We start from the raw sequence: 16539 nt of genomic DNA on the forward strand, positions 1-16539 counted from the left end.
TTCTCCTTCCATTTCCTGGATTTTAGGAACGTATTTTGATGGTATTTTTGTATATTTTGAAATTTTTCTTCTTTTGGATTTTCTTTTTCCTTATTTCTTTGAAATTTTATGGATACTAGTATTTCTTCAAGCATATCTACTATAGAATTTAATTGTGGGTTAAAAGTATGATAAAGATGTGGGGAATCATTTCCATGATAACATTTCTTAGAAATTTCGTGTGAAAAATAAGTTTTTTCAGGTTTTTGAAGTCCTTCAATAAAGCTTATAGTAAAATAAAGATTTTGAGAAAAATCATTTTGTATTGATTTTAAGAATTCGGTGTCATTACAGTTAACATTAGTTAAAATCATTAATTTTTGATCTATTAATTTTGATAACTTAATTATTTCTTCTCTTAAATCTTCTAATTTACTTTTTTCCATTAGGTGACGCTTTTTTTTGTGAAGAGCTACGGTTTTAAGTGAAAAGTGTGGTTTTAGAAAGTGTGGTTTAAGTAAGCAAATCTTTAAATCTGTACAGATTTAGATCTGTACCATATAATTTTCTTAATATAAATCATCTGACTCTCAAATTATCACGCTGCACAGAAAAGCATGAATTGCGAAAGAAGTTCTTTCGGTTAAAACGCCGTGCGACTCAGAGGACATAAGACTTCTTGATCAGGCTGTCTTCCCATTCTCCTATCATCTTAGTCAGCGGAGATGCTTTCGATTCCATCCTAGCTGTCCCCGGACCGCATGCATACATACGTAAGTAACTTAGTAGTCACCTACAGTTTCTCTTAGACTCAGATGTATCACTACGATTCTACTGAGTAAATTCTTCACAAGCTAAAAAAAAAAATTAGTTTTCAACAACATAGAACTTCCCGAATTGGCATAATGATTTGTCTAGCAACTTGGGATAAGGTTCATCCAATTTTTGACAACTAATAAGATTTATTTAATCTATTATCTATTATGATCTCTAATTTTATAATAAAAAATGTGTTATATCTCATTTTTTTTATTATAATTAAAATTAAATATTTTCTTTTAAAATTAAAGAATTTTCTTCTTTTTCTTACTAATTTTACAACCAAAATATACATGTTCTCATTCTAATTAAAATTAAATCTTTTCTTCCAAAATTAAAAAATTCTTCCTTCATCTTTACTAATTTTACAACCAAAATGTATCACATATCACTCACTCATTGCAATTAAAATCAAATCTTTCTCTCCAAAATTAAAGAGTTCTCCCCTCATCCCTCTTCTTTTCTATGTTTCTCTCATTCATTCAATCACTCTATCTATTTTATATATCATTATCAATATCAATGACTAATTACTAATTTGACAATCAAAATATGCAACATGCCATTCTTTAATTGCATTAAAATTAAAATTGAAATATACCTATATTATATATCATATATTACTATCTAATTTAATAATCAAATGTGTCACATGACACTCTCTTATTAAAATTGAGAGAAAATATTTTTTTCAAAATTAATAAACTCCCTTTCTAAATTCTCTCATCTACCCCTCTCTATTTTTCTATTTCTCTCTACTATTTTTACTCTATATATAATTTATATTTTATGTTAGTAATTTGATAAATCAAAATATGTCATTTGATATTTTTTTACAATTAAAATAAAATTTGTTCTTCCAAAATTAACAAACTCCCACTCTCACTCTCATTCTTCATCTTTATCTTTCTCTCTCTTTTCTCTCATTCTCTATTTTTTTTATCTTTCTCTTCTACAGAAAATAAAATTAACAAAATAATATAATTTAAATAAAAATATTATTATTGTTATTATATACATAGGTTTTTTGTTTTTTATTTAGTTTTAAATTTTCACCGCTTATCTTTCTAATCTATATTTTCATTTCTCTTCTTTCAAATATTTATTACATATAATTTAAAAAGAATACTAATATTATAATTAAAAGTTAATTTTATAACTATCAGTATAATTTTTTTTGTTAATATCTAATTATATTTTTATATACATAGAGAGAAAAAATATTATTTTTAAATAACAAATATAAAAATTAATTATTTTCATTTGTGCAACGGACTTAATAGTTAACACCTAATTAAATGTAAAAGTATACACGTTAAATTATTTTGAATTTTAGATAACGAATGTTAAAATTAATTATTAATAAAAAATTAGACTTTTTTATATAAAAATAATAACTAAAAATTTTATTATTTGATTTTTTATCTACAGATACTTTGGTCTTCTTAGCCAGAGACTTTTGTCAATCTATGATTTTTTTTATAAAAGTAATTTGATTTTATAAATCTTTTGTGTCATGCATAATCTATACTGTCAAAATAAAGTGAACCGTAATTTTAAAAAATTTATATTCCCGTAATAATTACAGATAAAAATATTAGCTCCTAACAAAGAAAGAGTCAGCCGTTCAAGTTGCTTTCTTTTCCACATTTTTAATTTCAAATTTAATTTAATTTTTTACTTTTAATTTTAATTTAATAAGTTATCTTTTATACAGATTTTTTTTTGTCATCTAATTTAATACTCATCTGATTCAGGTGACAACTTGTACAGACCCGCTTCGGTAAGTTTAAGAAATTGGGGGAAAATGGAAGGTATCCTATGGAAATACACGAATTAAATTCAAAGAAGCACATTCATTGATAATAATTATTGATTAAGCTTATAAAATAATCGTCATATGAAACACGAAATCTCATATAGCATTGACTGCAATTTTCATCCCTCCCTCACAGTGGCCAGGAAAATTACAAATGAAGTAGTTCAATCCTTTGGTGAGCGTGATTCGATCGTTCCCTGACACATACACCGTGCTTCCTGGCGGAGTACTGCATGTCTGATAACCGGCTCTGTTCACTACTACCACGTTATGTGCTCCAACAGCATAGTTGAATACTGCATGTTGAAAATAATAATAGATAAAAATGATGAGTCATCTATGTAGTGCTAGAAAAGAGAAAATAAATCTTCGAAACCTCACTAATATTTTCCCAGGCAAATAGTAGTTACCCGAAAAGAGAAAGAAGTTAAAGAAAGAAAGAATTAAGAACTCTTCTGCATGAAAGGTGGAATTAGTTGATCTGTTTGGATTCATTAGATTACTAAGATGAAAAACATGCATTATGGTATCTATAAAAATGATATAAATAAATAAAGTTTATCTAATATGTGTTTTTAGAATGCATGTTAATATTATTATTAGTAGAAGTTTTTACATTATTATAGAAAGTTTAAATTTTATATGATTTTTATAAAAAAAAAAAAAAAAAGATGAAATTAGTTACCGAGTATATCGCCAGACATAAATTGCTTTCCGTTAGGCCAGTTGGTAACATGAAAAGTCCAACCAGCTGCATCTCCAACTCTATAGGTAGCTGCATAAGCCATATCAGAGTGAAGCACCAACATACACAGTAATAGCACTTTAGCCATTCTTGCACTGCCTATTCCCGGGGCCATATTTTGAGAGTTGCTTAGAAACAAAAAGAATGGAGCTAAGAAGACACCTATGGAAGTATTTGATTGAAACCGTCAATACCCCACTTGTTTAAATAGTACTAAAGGCCTTGGATTTGTGTGTCAAATAATTAATGTTGTCAACAGATATCTATCTATATGAAGACTAATTATGAGTTTCACATCTTTATATTCTCTCATTCATAAATAACTATTTTTTTTAAGATTTTGGCATACAATTAAAAATCAGTAATAATAGAGAAATAATAATTTAAAATTATTTTATTTACACTACAAGATTTATATATTTGTGAAAATTTTTTAAGGAGAATTTTTAAAAGTCTCCACAATATATTAATGTGACATTTTGATAAACTCTCACAGACTAACAATAAAACTCCTTTGTTAGAATTACCATATAATTAAAATTTTTACAAAATTCAATAAAAAAAACTCGAAAAAAGAGAGCTCACCGAAACCCTAAACTCGCGATAGACATCTCCACTGCCATCTTTGTTGTCGCCACTGCCGCCATTGTTGTTATCACCGCTGCTAGAGTTCATCTCCTTTCTACTTCTGCCTTAATGCTACTGAGATCAAGGCAAAACGCTTCTTTCATCAACGTATTTCCAGATCTAATTGCAACACCCAAACCTTTGAGATCTAGAGAAAGTGTCTCTTCGGTCAACTCTCCTCCGCCAATGATGCTCGTGTTTTTCATCGGCATTCTATCCCTTCTGTATGCTCTTCTTTCCACTCATTCTCAATTTCTGGTTCTCCTTCTCTTTTTTCTTTTTATTCGTTTTTTTTTTCATTCGCAGATTTTGAATGCTTTGCTATGTGATATAACATTCGATGAGTTTTATTATCTCTTAATGGATAACATTGTTTCAAATTCTATAGCACTCCAAGTGTTTGATGAATTGTTTATTTTCTTAATTAAAATCTTGATAAATTGATTTGCTAATTTTTAAATTTTGATTTCGTGACACTCTTTTAATTTGATACTAATATATATATATATATTTGAAATCCTTTTCTTCTTCTAAATAATCTTGTTATGTTACTTACGTTGCTTACTCTATTTTTTTATCATATAGATTCCTAAGGGCAAGAAAATTTGATATCGAGAAGAAAAAGTTAATGTATGCTAACATGCTCAAGTGGAGGAAGAAATTTGGTTCAAACACTATTGTAGAGATATTGCTTTGAATTCGTTAGATATGTCATATTATCATGATTAATTGTTATTTTAAGAGTTAGTGTATTGTTGTATAGGACTAATATATGTGTTGGTGAATTTGATTTGCTTTATAGAGATAGCAGTGCAAATTTACTTGATGACCTTGTTGAAATTCAAGTAGGCATTACCTTTCTCAAGTTGGAAACTAATTTTGTTTCAAATTGGATTTTTAGGCACTCGAATCTTGTTTGGAGTGAACCAGGAATCAAAAGAACCTTTGATGTGTATAGAAATAGTACCTTCTTTGTAACTGCATGGTGTCAGTGTTTGATATTATGCCACCAAGTCAATTCTCAATAAAGTTATATTCAAATGCGACTACTTATTAGATTTCACAACTAAATCGAGAGTGCCTTTTATGTTGCACCTGAGTAGAAATATATACAATTTTTCTAACCTCTCTGTTTTGCCGTGTGTTTCTTTCTTCAATCTTATGTGTTCAATCATCTCCTATAACAATAATATTTGAAACAAATGTGAACTGAAGATGTTATACTCCAGGATTCAAGGAATGATTTTCAGAATTATAGTTCAAAATGATGAACAAGTTGAGGTTTCGTTTACAAGAATGTGGGATCCTTCTCTTGAGACCTTAAACATTGACAAAAGGTCTTTGCTCAAGATTTTGTTTATTATTCATTACCTTCTTGAAATCCTAAGTTCAGGATTAATTATTGTGGGTGATCAATTTTAGATTCATACTACTTTGAGGTTCATCATGCTTCTACTCTTATAGAATTTATGAGCACTTAAGTGGATGGTCAGACTTTGATCTCAGTAAAATAAGGATCACTTTCAAGTTTAGAAAACACATGTAAAATTGTGCTTCTTATTCCATGTGTTTGCATATTGGCACAAAATGCTTCCACTTTATTTCTTAATTATTATGCTATCTTAATAAACAATTTTTTTGTATCTATAGAAATCTTTTATTGTTCATTGTCTCATATATGGGAAGTTGATTGAGCTGTTCTAACTATAATATCCAGCTATGTTAGAACAGATTTGATTGTTGTTTTGGTTACCAATTTTGTTTTAACTTTATTGTTGTTTTGGATTCTAATTTTATTCTTTATTACTTCTCTTGCAATTATTCTTAACTGCTCTAGAATACTTAGCCAATTCTTAATTGCAAATGGCATTTAGTCTTTTTGTTGTTGAAAGATTAGATTCTTTTGTTTACCTTAAGTGTATACAAACCTTAGTAACTAGTTTATATTTAAAAGAATTTTTTTGTCTTGGATTTATCATTTCTCTCTTAGTAACCAATGCGTTTTTAGATCTGTATTTTATATTTTTATTCTCTGTTCCATAGTTTCTTTATTCTGTTTCTATGGTGATGTTGTACTGTCTTTTAAATTATTTTTAAATTATGCAAATTGAAGTATATATAATGTATTATGATTTTGGCTTATGAGAAATTAGCTCCCTCAGTTAAAACTTTTTGTGAACCTGGCCTTCCACTGGCGGGAATACACATCTTCTACTTCTCTCAAGAACACAATGAGCAGGTCAACTCTAACTTAACTACCCTAACCAACTTCTTTAACATGCTAAAAAAGCTGTTAAGCTTTTCAATTATGGAGTTGGATTTTGAATCCAAAATAAGCTATAATCAAAGCAAGCATTTAATTGTTTATTTATTTGATTTGAATCTTTTTTTTTGTTTGTTTCAGGTCGCAGCGTCTTTGAAGAAAGATATGGATGGACAAATTCCTAATTATCCCAATCTTCCATCCAAGTTGTTGTGTCTCCTTCACAATGTTACTTTGCATGTATGAAAATTTTCCTTTTTTGTTTGGTTTTTGTATTAGTTTTGAGCCAAAGATCAATATGAAAAATCTGAAATTTTCTTATTTTGATTGTATGTTAATTTTTGGGGTTTTTTTTAGTAGGCTGACCTAGAAACTGATGAAGTTTATGTTCAGATGGCACTTCAACATGTGCCTTCTGTAAGCATCATTTTGGAATGTCTCAAATGCTTTATAATTCTATAATATTATAATATGCCAAACATCAATTTGTATAATACGAAATTTTTTATTAATTTGGAGTCTGACTGTAAAGAGAAAAGGCTTGAACCAATGGAGATTGAGTTTTTTTTACTGAGGGAGCTAATTCCTTAGAAAATGATGTTAGAATTTAATTGGCTACTCAAACATGGTAACCGTATTAGAATTCTTTGATATAAAACATGTTCATTATCATGTGTAATTAATAGTGTAACTATTGGAAAAATTGGATGATTTTATAGAAACAGAAATAGTAAAATAAAGAGGGAAGGTATGAGAAAGAGAGTGAGTCACATGGGGTGGGGTAGCGATGAAGACTTGAATGAAAATTTTTACAAAATAACGAAAATAATTCCTATTTATTTTGTTCTTCATACCTTCAAAAACTAATTGAATGAAAAATTTTCTACTGTATCTTTATTTCAAGGTGAACTTGAGTTGCCATTTCTAGCACTTCTATTGGTCATCCTTTCTCCTTATGAGGTCATGAGATTTAGGTAAGCAAATCCATGGAATTTGATTTATCAAGCTATTGCCACTTCTTCATAAAACGATTCAATGTTATTGTCTCTGTCCTGGACACAAAAGAAGGTGCTATCGTTTCATTATTGATTGCAGTGTATTTGGCTTACTAGCATTTTTCAAGAACAAATTTACAGAAATAACTTTATCAAGGTTCAATTGTTGCCTGTTGTTTGTATCACTATTGCATTTTTGTTGCTTCTAATCTGAGTTGCTTTAGAATGATGTATACTCATAATATGTTGTACATAATAATGCTTGGCAGTGATGATCATTGTGTAATATATCATATCTGAATTCTGTGCTTTTTCTATTAATTATTGCTGATTCAAATAAAGAGGTTAGCTTTATTTTGTGATAGAAATTGACATTCGGAGAATGATTTTATATATAGAGTTATTTCTTATATTGAGGAATTGTGTTATAAAAAATTTAGTTTTTAAATTTTCATATTAAAAAATAAAATTTTAATTTGAGAATATGTAAATGACATGAGATTAATGAATGAATTAAAATTAAAAATAAATAAATAATTACAAGATTTGTGGAAGTTTAAAAATCTCACAAAATAGTTAATTTTGTTAAATTAAAATATCGATTTGTGGGGGTTTTAAACTGCCACAAAAGTGATTTAAAACTGACACAAAAGTCTAATATAAAACCCCTACTAAACACACATAAACCTCCCCCGCTCCCCCCGACTGAATAGATTATGGAGGTTTTTAAAAACCCCCACAAAAAACCTTGTGGCACCTCAAATTTTGGAGGTTTTAGAAATCCGCATAAACCATCTGGTGGGGGTTATAAACCTTCACAAATAAGAGAAAAAATTCTCACAAATAAACAAAAACATTGTAGTATACTTAATTAACTTAATATCTATGATTTTATATACATAAATATGTATAAGGTTTAATTACTCTGTTAGTCCCTATAGTTTCGCAAAATTTTCAATTAGGTCCCTATATTTTTTTCCTTTTAATTGAGTCCTTGTACCAAATTTTTTTTAATTGGGTCCCTATACTTTTTTTTCTTTTTTATTTGGGTCGCTGCACCAATTTTTTTTTAGTTGGGTCCCTATAAAATTAAGAAAATTACTGCTAAGGGAGACCTAATTGAAAAAAAATTGGTGCAGAGACCCAATTAAAAGGAAAAAAAGTATAGGGACTTCATTGAAAATTTTGTGAAACTATAGGGACCAATAGAGTAATTACTAATTAAACCTATTTATAATTATATCTACTTAATATACTAAAATTGAATTATCTCTCCAACTAATAAAAGTAAAATGTCAATTTCTCATGAACTCTTTTTTTCTCCAAATAAAAGTATTATTTTCTCTTCTAAATTTATTTTAGAAAAATATCTTTATTATAATTATATTACAATTATATTACAATTAGCATTAAATAAATAATACATGACTATACTAATTTAGAAAAATATTTTTATTATAATTATATAAAATCAATATTTAATGCATGAAAGTGAGGTGTCAATTCCTCATGAATTCATTTTTCCTACAAAATAAAAGCACTATTTTCTCTTTTAAATTTATTTTATATTACAATATTACAATTATATTATAATTAGCAATTAATGAATAATACATAATTATATTAATTTAGAAAAATATCTTTATTATAATTATATAAAATTAATATTTAATGCATTATTAAACTAATTATCAATCGAAATTATTTTTAATCATTTTAATTATATTGATACATTTATAATTTTCATTCATCATACAATAATTTTATTAGTAGTAAGTTATTAAGTTAATAGTGACCCATTTATATTGATATCAATTGATGATGATGATGATGATAATAATAATATATAACAGCAATAATAATAATAATAACAATAATAATAATAATAATAATAATAATAATAATAATAACAATAATAGTGACCCATTTATAATAATAATAATAATAATAATAATAATAATAATAATAATAATAATAATAATAAGTGTTAAGTACGATTTTGGTCCCTAAGATAGGGATTGAAAATTGTTTTCGTCTCTGGCATTTTTTTTGCTATAAAATGGTTCCGAAAGTTTCAGTTTATTTTAAAATCGTCCTTTTTACTAAATATTTTATTTTTATTACCATTTTACTCTTAACTAAAAAAATTATAAAATAAAACAAAAAAAAGAAAGGTAGCGCCACCCCCTATGATGGAGAGTGGAGAATCTCCACGCCGTCGCCGACGCCGCTGCTCCTTTCTTCCTCAGCACACACCCACGTCGCCGCCGCCACCGCATCGCTATTCTCTTCGCAATTCGCGGCGTCACCACCACTGCCGCAGCCCTTTCCACGTGATCCGCCACCACCATCGCATCTCTCCTCCCCTCGCGATTTGCAGTTCACCGCCGCAGCCCCTCCTCCCCAACCACTGCCGCAGCCCTTTTTTCTTTAATTTTTCTGGTTTTGCTTTTGGTTTTGTTTGATTTTATTATCCCTTGTTGTTGTTGGTATTGTTCTTCTAGTTATTGTTGTTTCATTGTTGTTGTTGCTTCACTTCTGCTTTGTGCTTCCACATTCTGCTTCTGCATGCTGCTCCTGCGTTCTACTTCTGTTTCTGCATTCTGGAAAAAGAGGGGGAATGACATTTTTGTTCGAAGAACGATTTTAAAACAAACTAAAATCTTTGGGATAATTTTGTAGCGAAAAAAAGGTCGGGAACGAAAAAAATTTTCAACCCCTACCTTAGGTACGAAAATCGTAGTTAACCCTACTACTACTACTACTACTACTACTAATAATAATAATAATAATAATAATAATAATAATAATAATAATAATAATAATAGTAGTAGTAGTAGATATCAATAATTAAATGCTAAAATAATTGTCAAACATTATCTACCTAGCTTCAATTAGTTAACAAATTTAAATTTAGTTGCTATGTTTTATTTTTTACATAATTATGTTAATCAACTATGTAAAATTTATTTTAATCAATTATGTTTTATTTTTTAATACAAGGTCATGAACACTTGTAATTCTAGAGTCCTTCTCAAATCTAGTGGTCGTGAAACCACTTTGTTCGTCACAAACATGACAAAGGCCAACGTCACGGTCTCAAGGCTCATAAAGTGGGATGAAATTGACCTTCTCCAGTCATGGTCAATTGATAGAGCCATTCCAACACAACTTAGACAAGCACCTCTCTTACGAGAGATAAAACAGGATGAATCAGGAAGAGTAGAGATTTTCTTCGACAGACGAAACTCTTTTTCTTTCAGATCTGAAGCAAGAACATCTAATGATTTTGCTTCAACGAGAAAATTTTTTTCTGTGACTTCACAATCTCAATTTTCAAGTAAAATTCCCAGATCTGTAAATTCTGGAATTAATATTTCAGGGGTACAAAATAATTCAAACATTTCTCAACCATTTTATCAAACTGATGATGATGTTGATTTACAATCTATTCAATCTCCAACATATTCTTCTATGAATGATGATGCCCATGAGTAGCACAGAATTTGTTATAAACAAAGAAGCCTTACGTAAAAATCTTTACTCTAAGGAGTATGATCTCCATAGAGGATGGTATTTACGTACATATACAGCTTTCCAAATCTCATCATTTAAAGAAAAGTATTACAGTTTTCTCAATGATGTCAGAATGCATTCCTTTTGTTGAAACCATCTCAAGATAAAATCAAAAGTCTTTTAAACCAAATTGAAAAGTCTATCTGTTCAGATTTGCCTCATGCCTTCTGGAAAAGAAAAGAACACATTGTTGATCTTCCTTATGAAAAAGATTTCAAAGAATCATAAATCCCTACAAAAGCTCACCCCATTCTTCTTCCAATTCTCTTACTGAGAAAGTAACTCGGCCTGAGGAACTTTCTCCCAAACGCAATATCTTCGAAGAAGAAGTTTGCTTCGAAGATATCAACCAAGCCATAGACAATTGGAAAATATCCAAAATCCCTCAAGATGAGTATATATATATATATATATATATATATATATATATATATATTAAGACCTTTGTGCATCACAAAATTTCAATATGATTTACTCAATCAAAAATTTTTTATCTGAGTTGATTACAAATCGGCCAAAGAAGTCTTACAAAAAGATGTTAAAAATCTTGCATCAAAACAAATTTTTGCCAGATGGCAAGCTATCTTAAGCATTTTTTATTTTGAAATTGAGCACATCAAGGGCAACTCAAACTCTCTCCCTGACTTTCTCACACGTGAATATTTGTAGGGAATCAAGTAAGATCAAGATGCCTAAAAAGCCAATTATCGCCTCTTCAAGAGGCAGAGGCAAAGGCATTCGCTTAGCCCTCTCAGGGCCATCCAAGCAATCTCAATCTGATTATGAATCTGGGTCTTCTATCCAACAACCCTCCAAAAAATCAACCCAACAATCTAGTGAACCAGCTACTAATCAAGCCAAACAAACTAAGGCAGATTAAGCCTTCCCAATCCAAACCCTTTTGGCCTTACAAGACCAAGGTGTCACCAAAATTAACAAAAAATCTTGGGCTGACATATGCAGTGAGTCAGATGAAGAACTTGACCTGACCCAACTCATATCCCAAGCAGCCAAACAAAAAATAATCGCACATAAACCAAAAGAAAAAGCCATAGCCCTAACACCACAAACATCCTCAATCACAACAAAAACACAAAAATCCCAAGCCAATTATATCCCCACAAAAAATTCAAACATTATCCAAATGGAGCCTGAATTTTGGGATGAATCGCCAAACAAAGTTATCCCAAAAATCTTTCCTACCGGATTCCATTTCAAACCAATCTCACCCAATAAAACTTGCCAATTTTATGAGTTTATTTTAGTAGATACTGACTCAGTGTCTATTAAACACTACAAGGACAAAACCAATTCTGAACTCATAACCCATTCAACAATCCAAATCCTCAAAGTCCTGACCCCAAAGTAATTTGGGAACAATCTAAATAAAAATCAAAAGTTTTCTCAAAACTATGACCCAATAGGCTTTAATTATTGGGACTACATGGAAGCCTGGACTAAAGTATTTTGGTTTCAAAATACTCAGTACAGACATTCATGTTTAATTTATTTTAAAAGAAATTCAAACTATGTTTTTCCAAATTAGTTCTACCAATGGTGGGACTTCTTTGGGCCAATCCCAGAAACCTTACCCTCACCTACCGATGAAGGGTATAAACTATTTCAATCAAAATTTGACAATAAGGAAACATGTGTTCCTGTAATGTTAAAATTTTTCTCAATTTTCTCATTATCCTGGGTCTTCTCGTGGCAATACCAATATACAAAACCAGACCATCCTAAAGCATTCCCAATTTTCCAAGGCATGTTTATGTCAAATGGTGGTCTCAATTTGATTCATCAATGGCATATCCAGAAAAGGTCAGAGAATGGTTCAAAACCAATCCCAAGAGTCAGAAGATCTCAAATCTAGAAATGGCCTCGTTTCTCAATCAAAAGGCAGAAATTCAGGCAGCCCTTGCAGCCTCACAATCGAAGCAATCAATCAAAGGAAAGCTTCAACAGATCCTTCACTTGCTTCAAGAAGATGAAGAGTCCTCATCTAAAGAAGAAAGTGATGAAGAAGGTAAAGACAGTCAAGTTGAGGAAGATTGTCTCGAAGTTTGTCTAGCTGATGATTAAAATCAATCAATCTTGTAATAATGCCAAGACAATTACCGGAACTATTTGAAACCGGTACTGTGGCTATAGTCTAGGTCATGTTTACCTGTACTGTAGAAACAGTAAAATTTTCAATTATAAAAGGAGGCCTCGTTCTCATTGTGAGGCACGCTTCATTTTTACACAATCATAGAGAGAGGTTAGAGAGAGAAGCTCTGAGAGTTTCCTTGTAAGCTCTCCAGCTCTTCTTCTTCTCCCTTCTTCTTATCAATCATATTTCCACTTCAAGAAAGATTTTTCAGTTCTTCAATTTCGTGTTCATTTAAGCTTTTGCATTTGCATATGTGTGTGGACTACCGCCACATCTAATTTCATACTAACTTGCATATGCGTGCGGACTACTGCCGCATCTAACTTCATACCGCATCTAAATTTATATTTACTTCCTTGTCTCTGCATCATTCTTACGTTACTGCATTTTATCTTTTGTTACGCCTTCTTCCCCTTTCCCTCCTAATCTGTTTTGGGCCATCTAGTATCAGAGCCTGATGGAAAAGTAAGAATATTATTATTATCATTAAACTATCTCTGAGGTTCATGAATCTGGAAATTATGTTTACTGTTCATGTTCTTATTTACTATTCATGTTCTTAACCTCTGTACATATGATGCAAAACTATTCTTTAAATCTGGAAGTACAGGCTATTTAATCTTATCACTTAAAGGGACTGTAGCAGTAAAACCCTTGTTGTGGGGCAGTAAGGCTAATTTGACAATGTTTTTGAAGGTGATAAGATCCGAACGTAAGAATTCCTGGTGGCTATGGATTTAAAGATTGTGAAAAGAAAAAGAGTTATAATCCCCAGATTCAAAAATTTGAGTGATAGTTTAATGATAATATAATAAACCACTATTTTATGGTTTATCTTGTACTCAATTGAGTGGTTTTTATCAACTCTTTAGCCACTTATTCATACTATTTGCATGATTTTACATTTGCCTTCCTAATTATGTGCTTTGATTGAAAACATGCTTCTTTGGCCTTAAGTTCCCTATGTTTAAATCCTCTCTTATTACCATTAGATGCCTTGATATGTGTGTTAAGTGATTTCAGAGATTACAGGGCAGGAATGGCTCAGAGGATGGAAAGGAAGCATGCAAAAGTGGAAGGAATACAAGAAGTTGGAGAAATTGCTAAGCTGTCCAGCTTGACCTCTTCGCACTCAAACGGCTATAACATTAGCTACAGAGGTCCAAACGATGCGGTTCTAGTTGCGTTGGAAAGCTAACATTCAGAGCTTCGATTTGATATATAATATGTTATAGTTGCCCTAACGCTAGGCGATGTGAATGCGCGCTCCACGCGGACGCGTCGCAGTTCCGAAAATCAACGTGGCAGTTTTCTTCTCCAGCGATTTCTGGGCTATTTTTGACCCAGTTTTCGACCCAGAAAATACAGATTAGAGGCTATAAAGTGGGAGAATCCATTCATTCATAAGAACTGGCTCATAATTCATAATTTTTAGTTTTAGATGTAGTTTTTAGAGAGAGAGGTTCTCTCCTCTCTCTTAGGATTTAGTTTTAGGATTTAGGATTGTTTCTTCTTCATCATAGGTTCAATGTTCCTCTTATTTATTTTCTACTTTTATTATATACCTTTAATTATTATTTATCTTTTCAATTTGGCTTATGCTACATTCATGTTATGATTTTCTTAATTAATATTATTTGAGGTATTTCAGATTTAAGATTGCTTTGCTTTATTTATATTGATGCTTTTGATTTAATTTAGATATTTTCTCCCTTTTGGCTTGAGTTAAGTAATTGGTAACGCTTGAGCTGTCAAATAAAGCAGTGGTTGAAATTGGGAGTTGCTCCAATAACTCTAGTCTTTCCATAGGAATTGACTAGGACATGAGGATTAAGCTAATTAATTCACTTGATTTACCTTCATAGTTAGAGGTTAACAAAGTGGGATTAAAATCCAATTCTCATCACAATTGATAAGGATAGGACTTCCAGTTCTAATACCTTGCCAAGAGTTTATTTTATTATTTCTATTTTATTTTTCTTATCATTTAACATACTGGTTTCTTACTTTCAAAGACCCCAATTTACAATCTTCATAACCAATAATAAGAACATACTTCCCTGCAGTTCCTTGAGAAGACGACCCGATGTTTAAATACTCGATTATCAATTTTAAAGGGGTTTGTTACTTGTGACAACCAAAACGTTTGTAAGAAAGGTTGATTGCTTGGTTTAGTAACTATACTTGCAACGAGAGTTTACTATAACTTCTAAACCATCAATCTTCAGTTCTTCAAAATGGCGCCGTTGCCGGGGAATTGTAAACGTGTGCCTTATTATTGGTTATTGTAAATATTTGCTTTTTGCTTGTTTATTTATTTTTATTTTTTTTTTCGTAAATTAAGAGGTTATTGGTTTTTATTTAGTTATTAATTTTTTTTTTCAAAAATTTGTTCTTGATGTTCATCTTGATCTTCAAGTTGTTCTTCGTGTTCATCTTGACCTTCAAGTTGTTCTTAGTTGTTTTCTTCATTTTGATTTAAAAATTTTAAGTTTAGTGTCATTTTATTGTTTTTCTCTTTCCTCATTAAATTCAAATATTCAAAATTTAAAACTCAAATTTCAAATTTCAAATTTCAATTTTCAAAATTCAAATTAAAAAAAAATTAAAATTCAAATATCAAATTTCAAAATTTAAAATTTCAAATTTAAATTTCAAAATTCAAATATTTTTCAAAAAAATCATATCTTTTTCAAAAAAAAAAAAAATCAAATTTCAAAATTCAATATTTAAATTTCAAATTTCAAATTTCAAATTTCAATTTTCAAATTTCAAAAAAAAAATCAAATTTCAAAAATTTAAAATTCAAAGTTTCAAATTTCAAATTTTAAAATTTAATTTTCAAATTCAAAATTTAAATTTCAATAACCTTTTAATTTAAAATTTGTTTTTATTTTCGTTTTTAATTTTTATTTACTATTATGAGTTCTCACCCCTCTCGCTTTGAGTTTGGTTCCAATGCTGTTGCAAAGAATGGAAATTATAACAGGAACATGCATCAAGGTCAAAACAATCAGAGATGGAAGGAGCCATGAGGATCTGATAAACTCTTTAGGCAACAACACCCTCCAAGATACCATGGACCACGACCATTCAACAACGCATGTCAAGACAATAGTTATAGTGGACCCCTTCGTGACAACCATCACCCACCAAATCACTATGGTCAAAAACCATTCCGAGGTGCATACCAAGATGATAGATATGATGGACCCCCATCATATGCTTATGAACCACCTCCCCAACATACCTTTGAACCACCAAACTCACAAGCCCCTTTACACCATTTACCTCCATATGACCCTAACCCACATCCACCATACCAACCACCCTATGAACCAAATGAACCATACATAGATCCACCCCAACCTCCATTGGATAACAATACACTCATCTCTAATATCATTGGTCTCACCTCTACACTCCAAAATCTTATATACCGCATGAACCAACCCTCTACCTCCAATATTCAACCCTCAAGCTCTAGTGCACTTCCTTTTCAACCACATAATGATCTTTTCATTCCATCACCACCTTCCATGGGAGAGCACCCACATCCATCAA

The 16539-nt window shown here is 30.4% G+C and overlaps 1 protein-coding gene and 1 long non-coding RNA gene across 2 annotated transcripts; one reads left to right on the plus strand and one right to left on the minus strand.

The window, feature by feature from the left end:
• Nucleotides 1-2634: 2634 nt before the first annotated feature.
• LOC112729257 (basic blue protein) lies at nucleotides 2635-3552 on the minus strand. The gene is made up of 2 exons (XM_025779551.3): nucleotides 3303-3552; nucleotides 2635-2913 (listed from the first exon to the last, which is right to left on the minus strand). Exons 1-2 carry the CDS (start codon nucleotides 3475-3477, stop codon nucleotides 2714-2716), a joined length of 375 nt encoding a protein of 124 aa, XP_025635336.1. The 5' UTR covers nucleotides 3478-3552; the 3' UTR covers nucleotides 2635-2713.
• Nucleotides 3553-3855: 303 nt separating this feature from the next.
• On the plus strand, nucleotides 3856-7309 carry LOC140177313 (uncharacterized). The gene is made up of 3 exons (XR_011869140.1): nucleotides 3856-4213; nucleotides 4575-6228; nucleotides 6394-7309. It is a non-coding gene; the product is annotated as an uncharacterized lncRNA (long non-coding RNA).
• Nucleotides 7310-16539: the final 9230 nt, after the last annotated feature.

Source organism: Arachis hypogaea, chromosome 12 (genome assembly GCF_003086295.3).
Source record: "Arachis hypogaea cultivar Tifrunner chromosome 12, arahy.Tifrunner.gnm2.J5K5, whole genome shotgun sequence".
Lineage (NCBI taxonomy): Eukaryota > Viridiplantae > Streptophyta > Magnoliopsida > Fabales > Fabaceae > Arachis > Arachis hypogaea.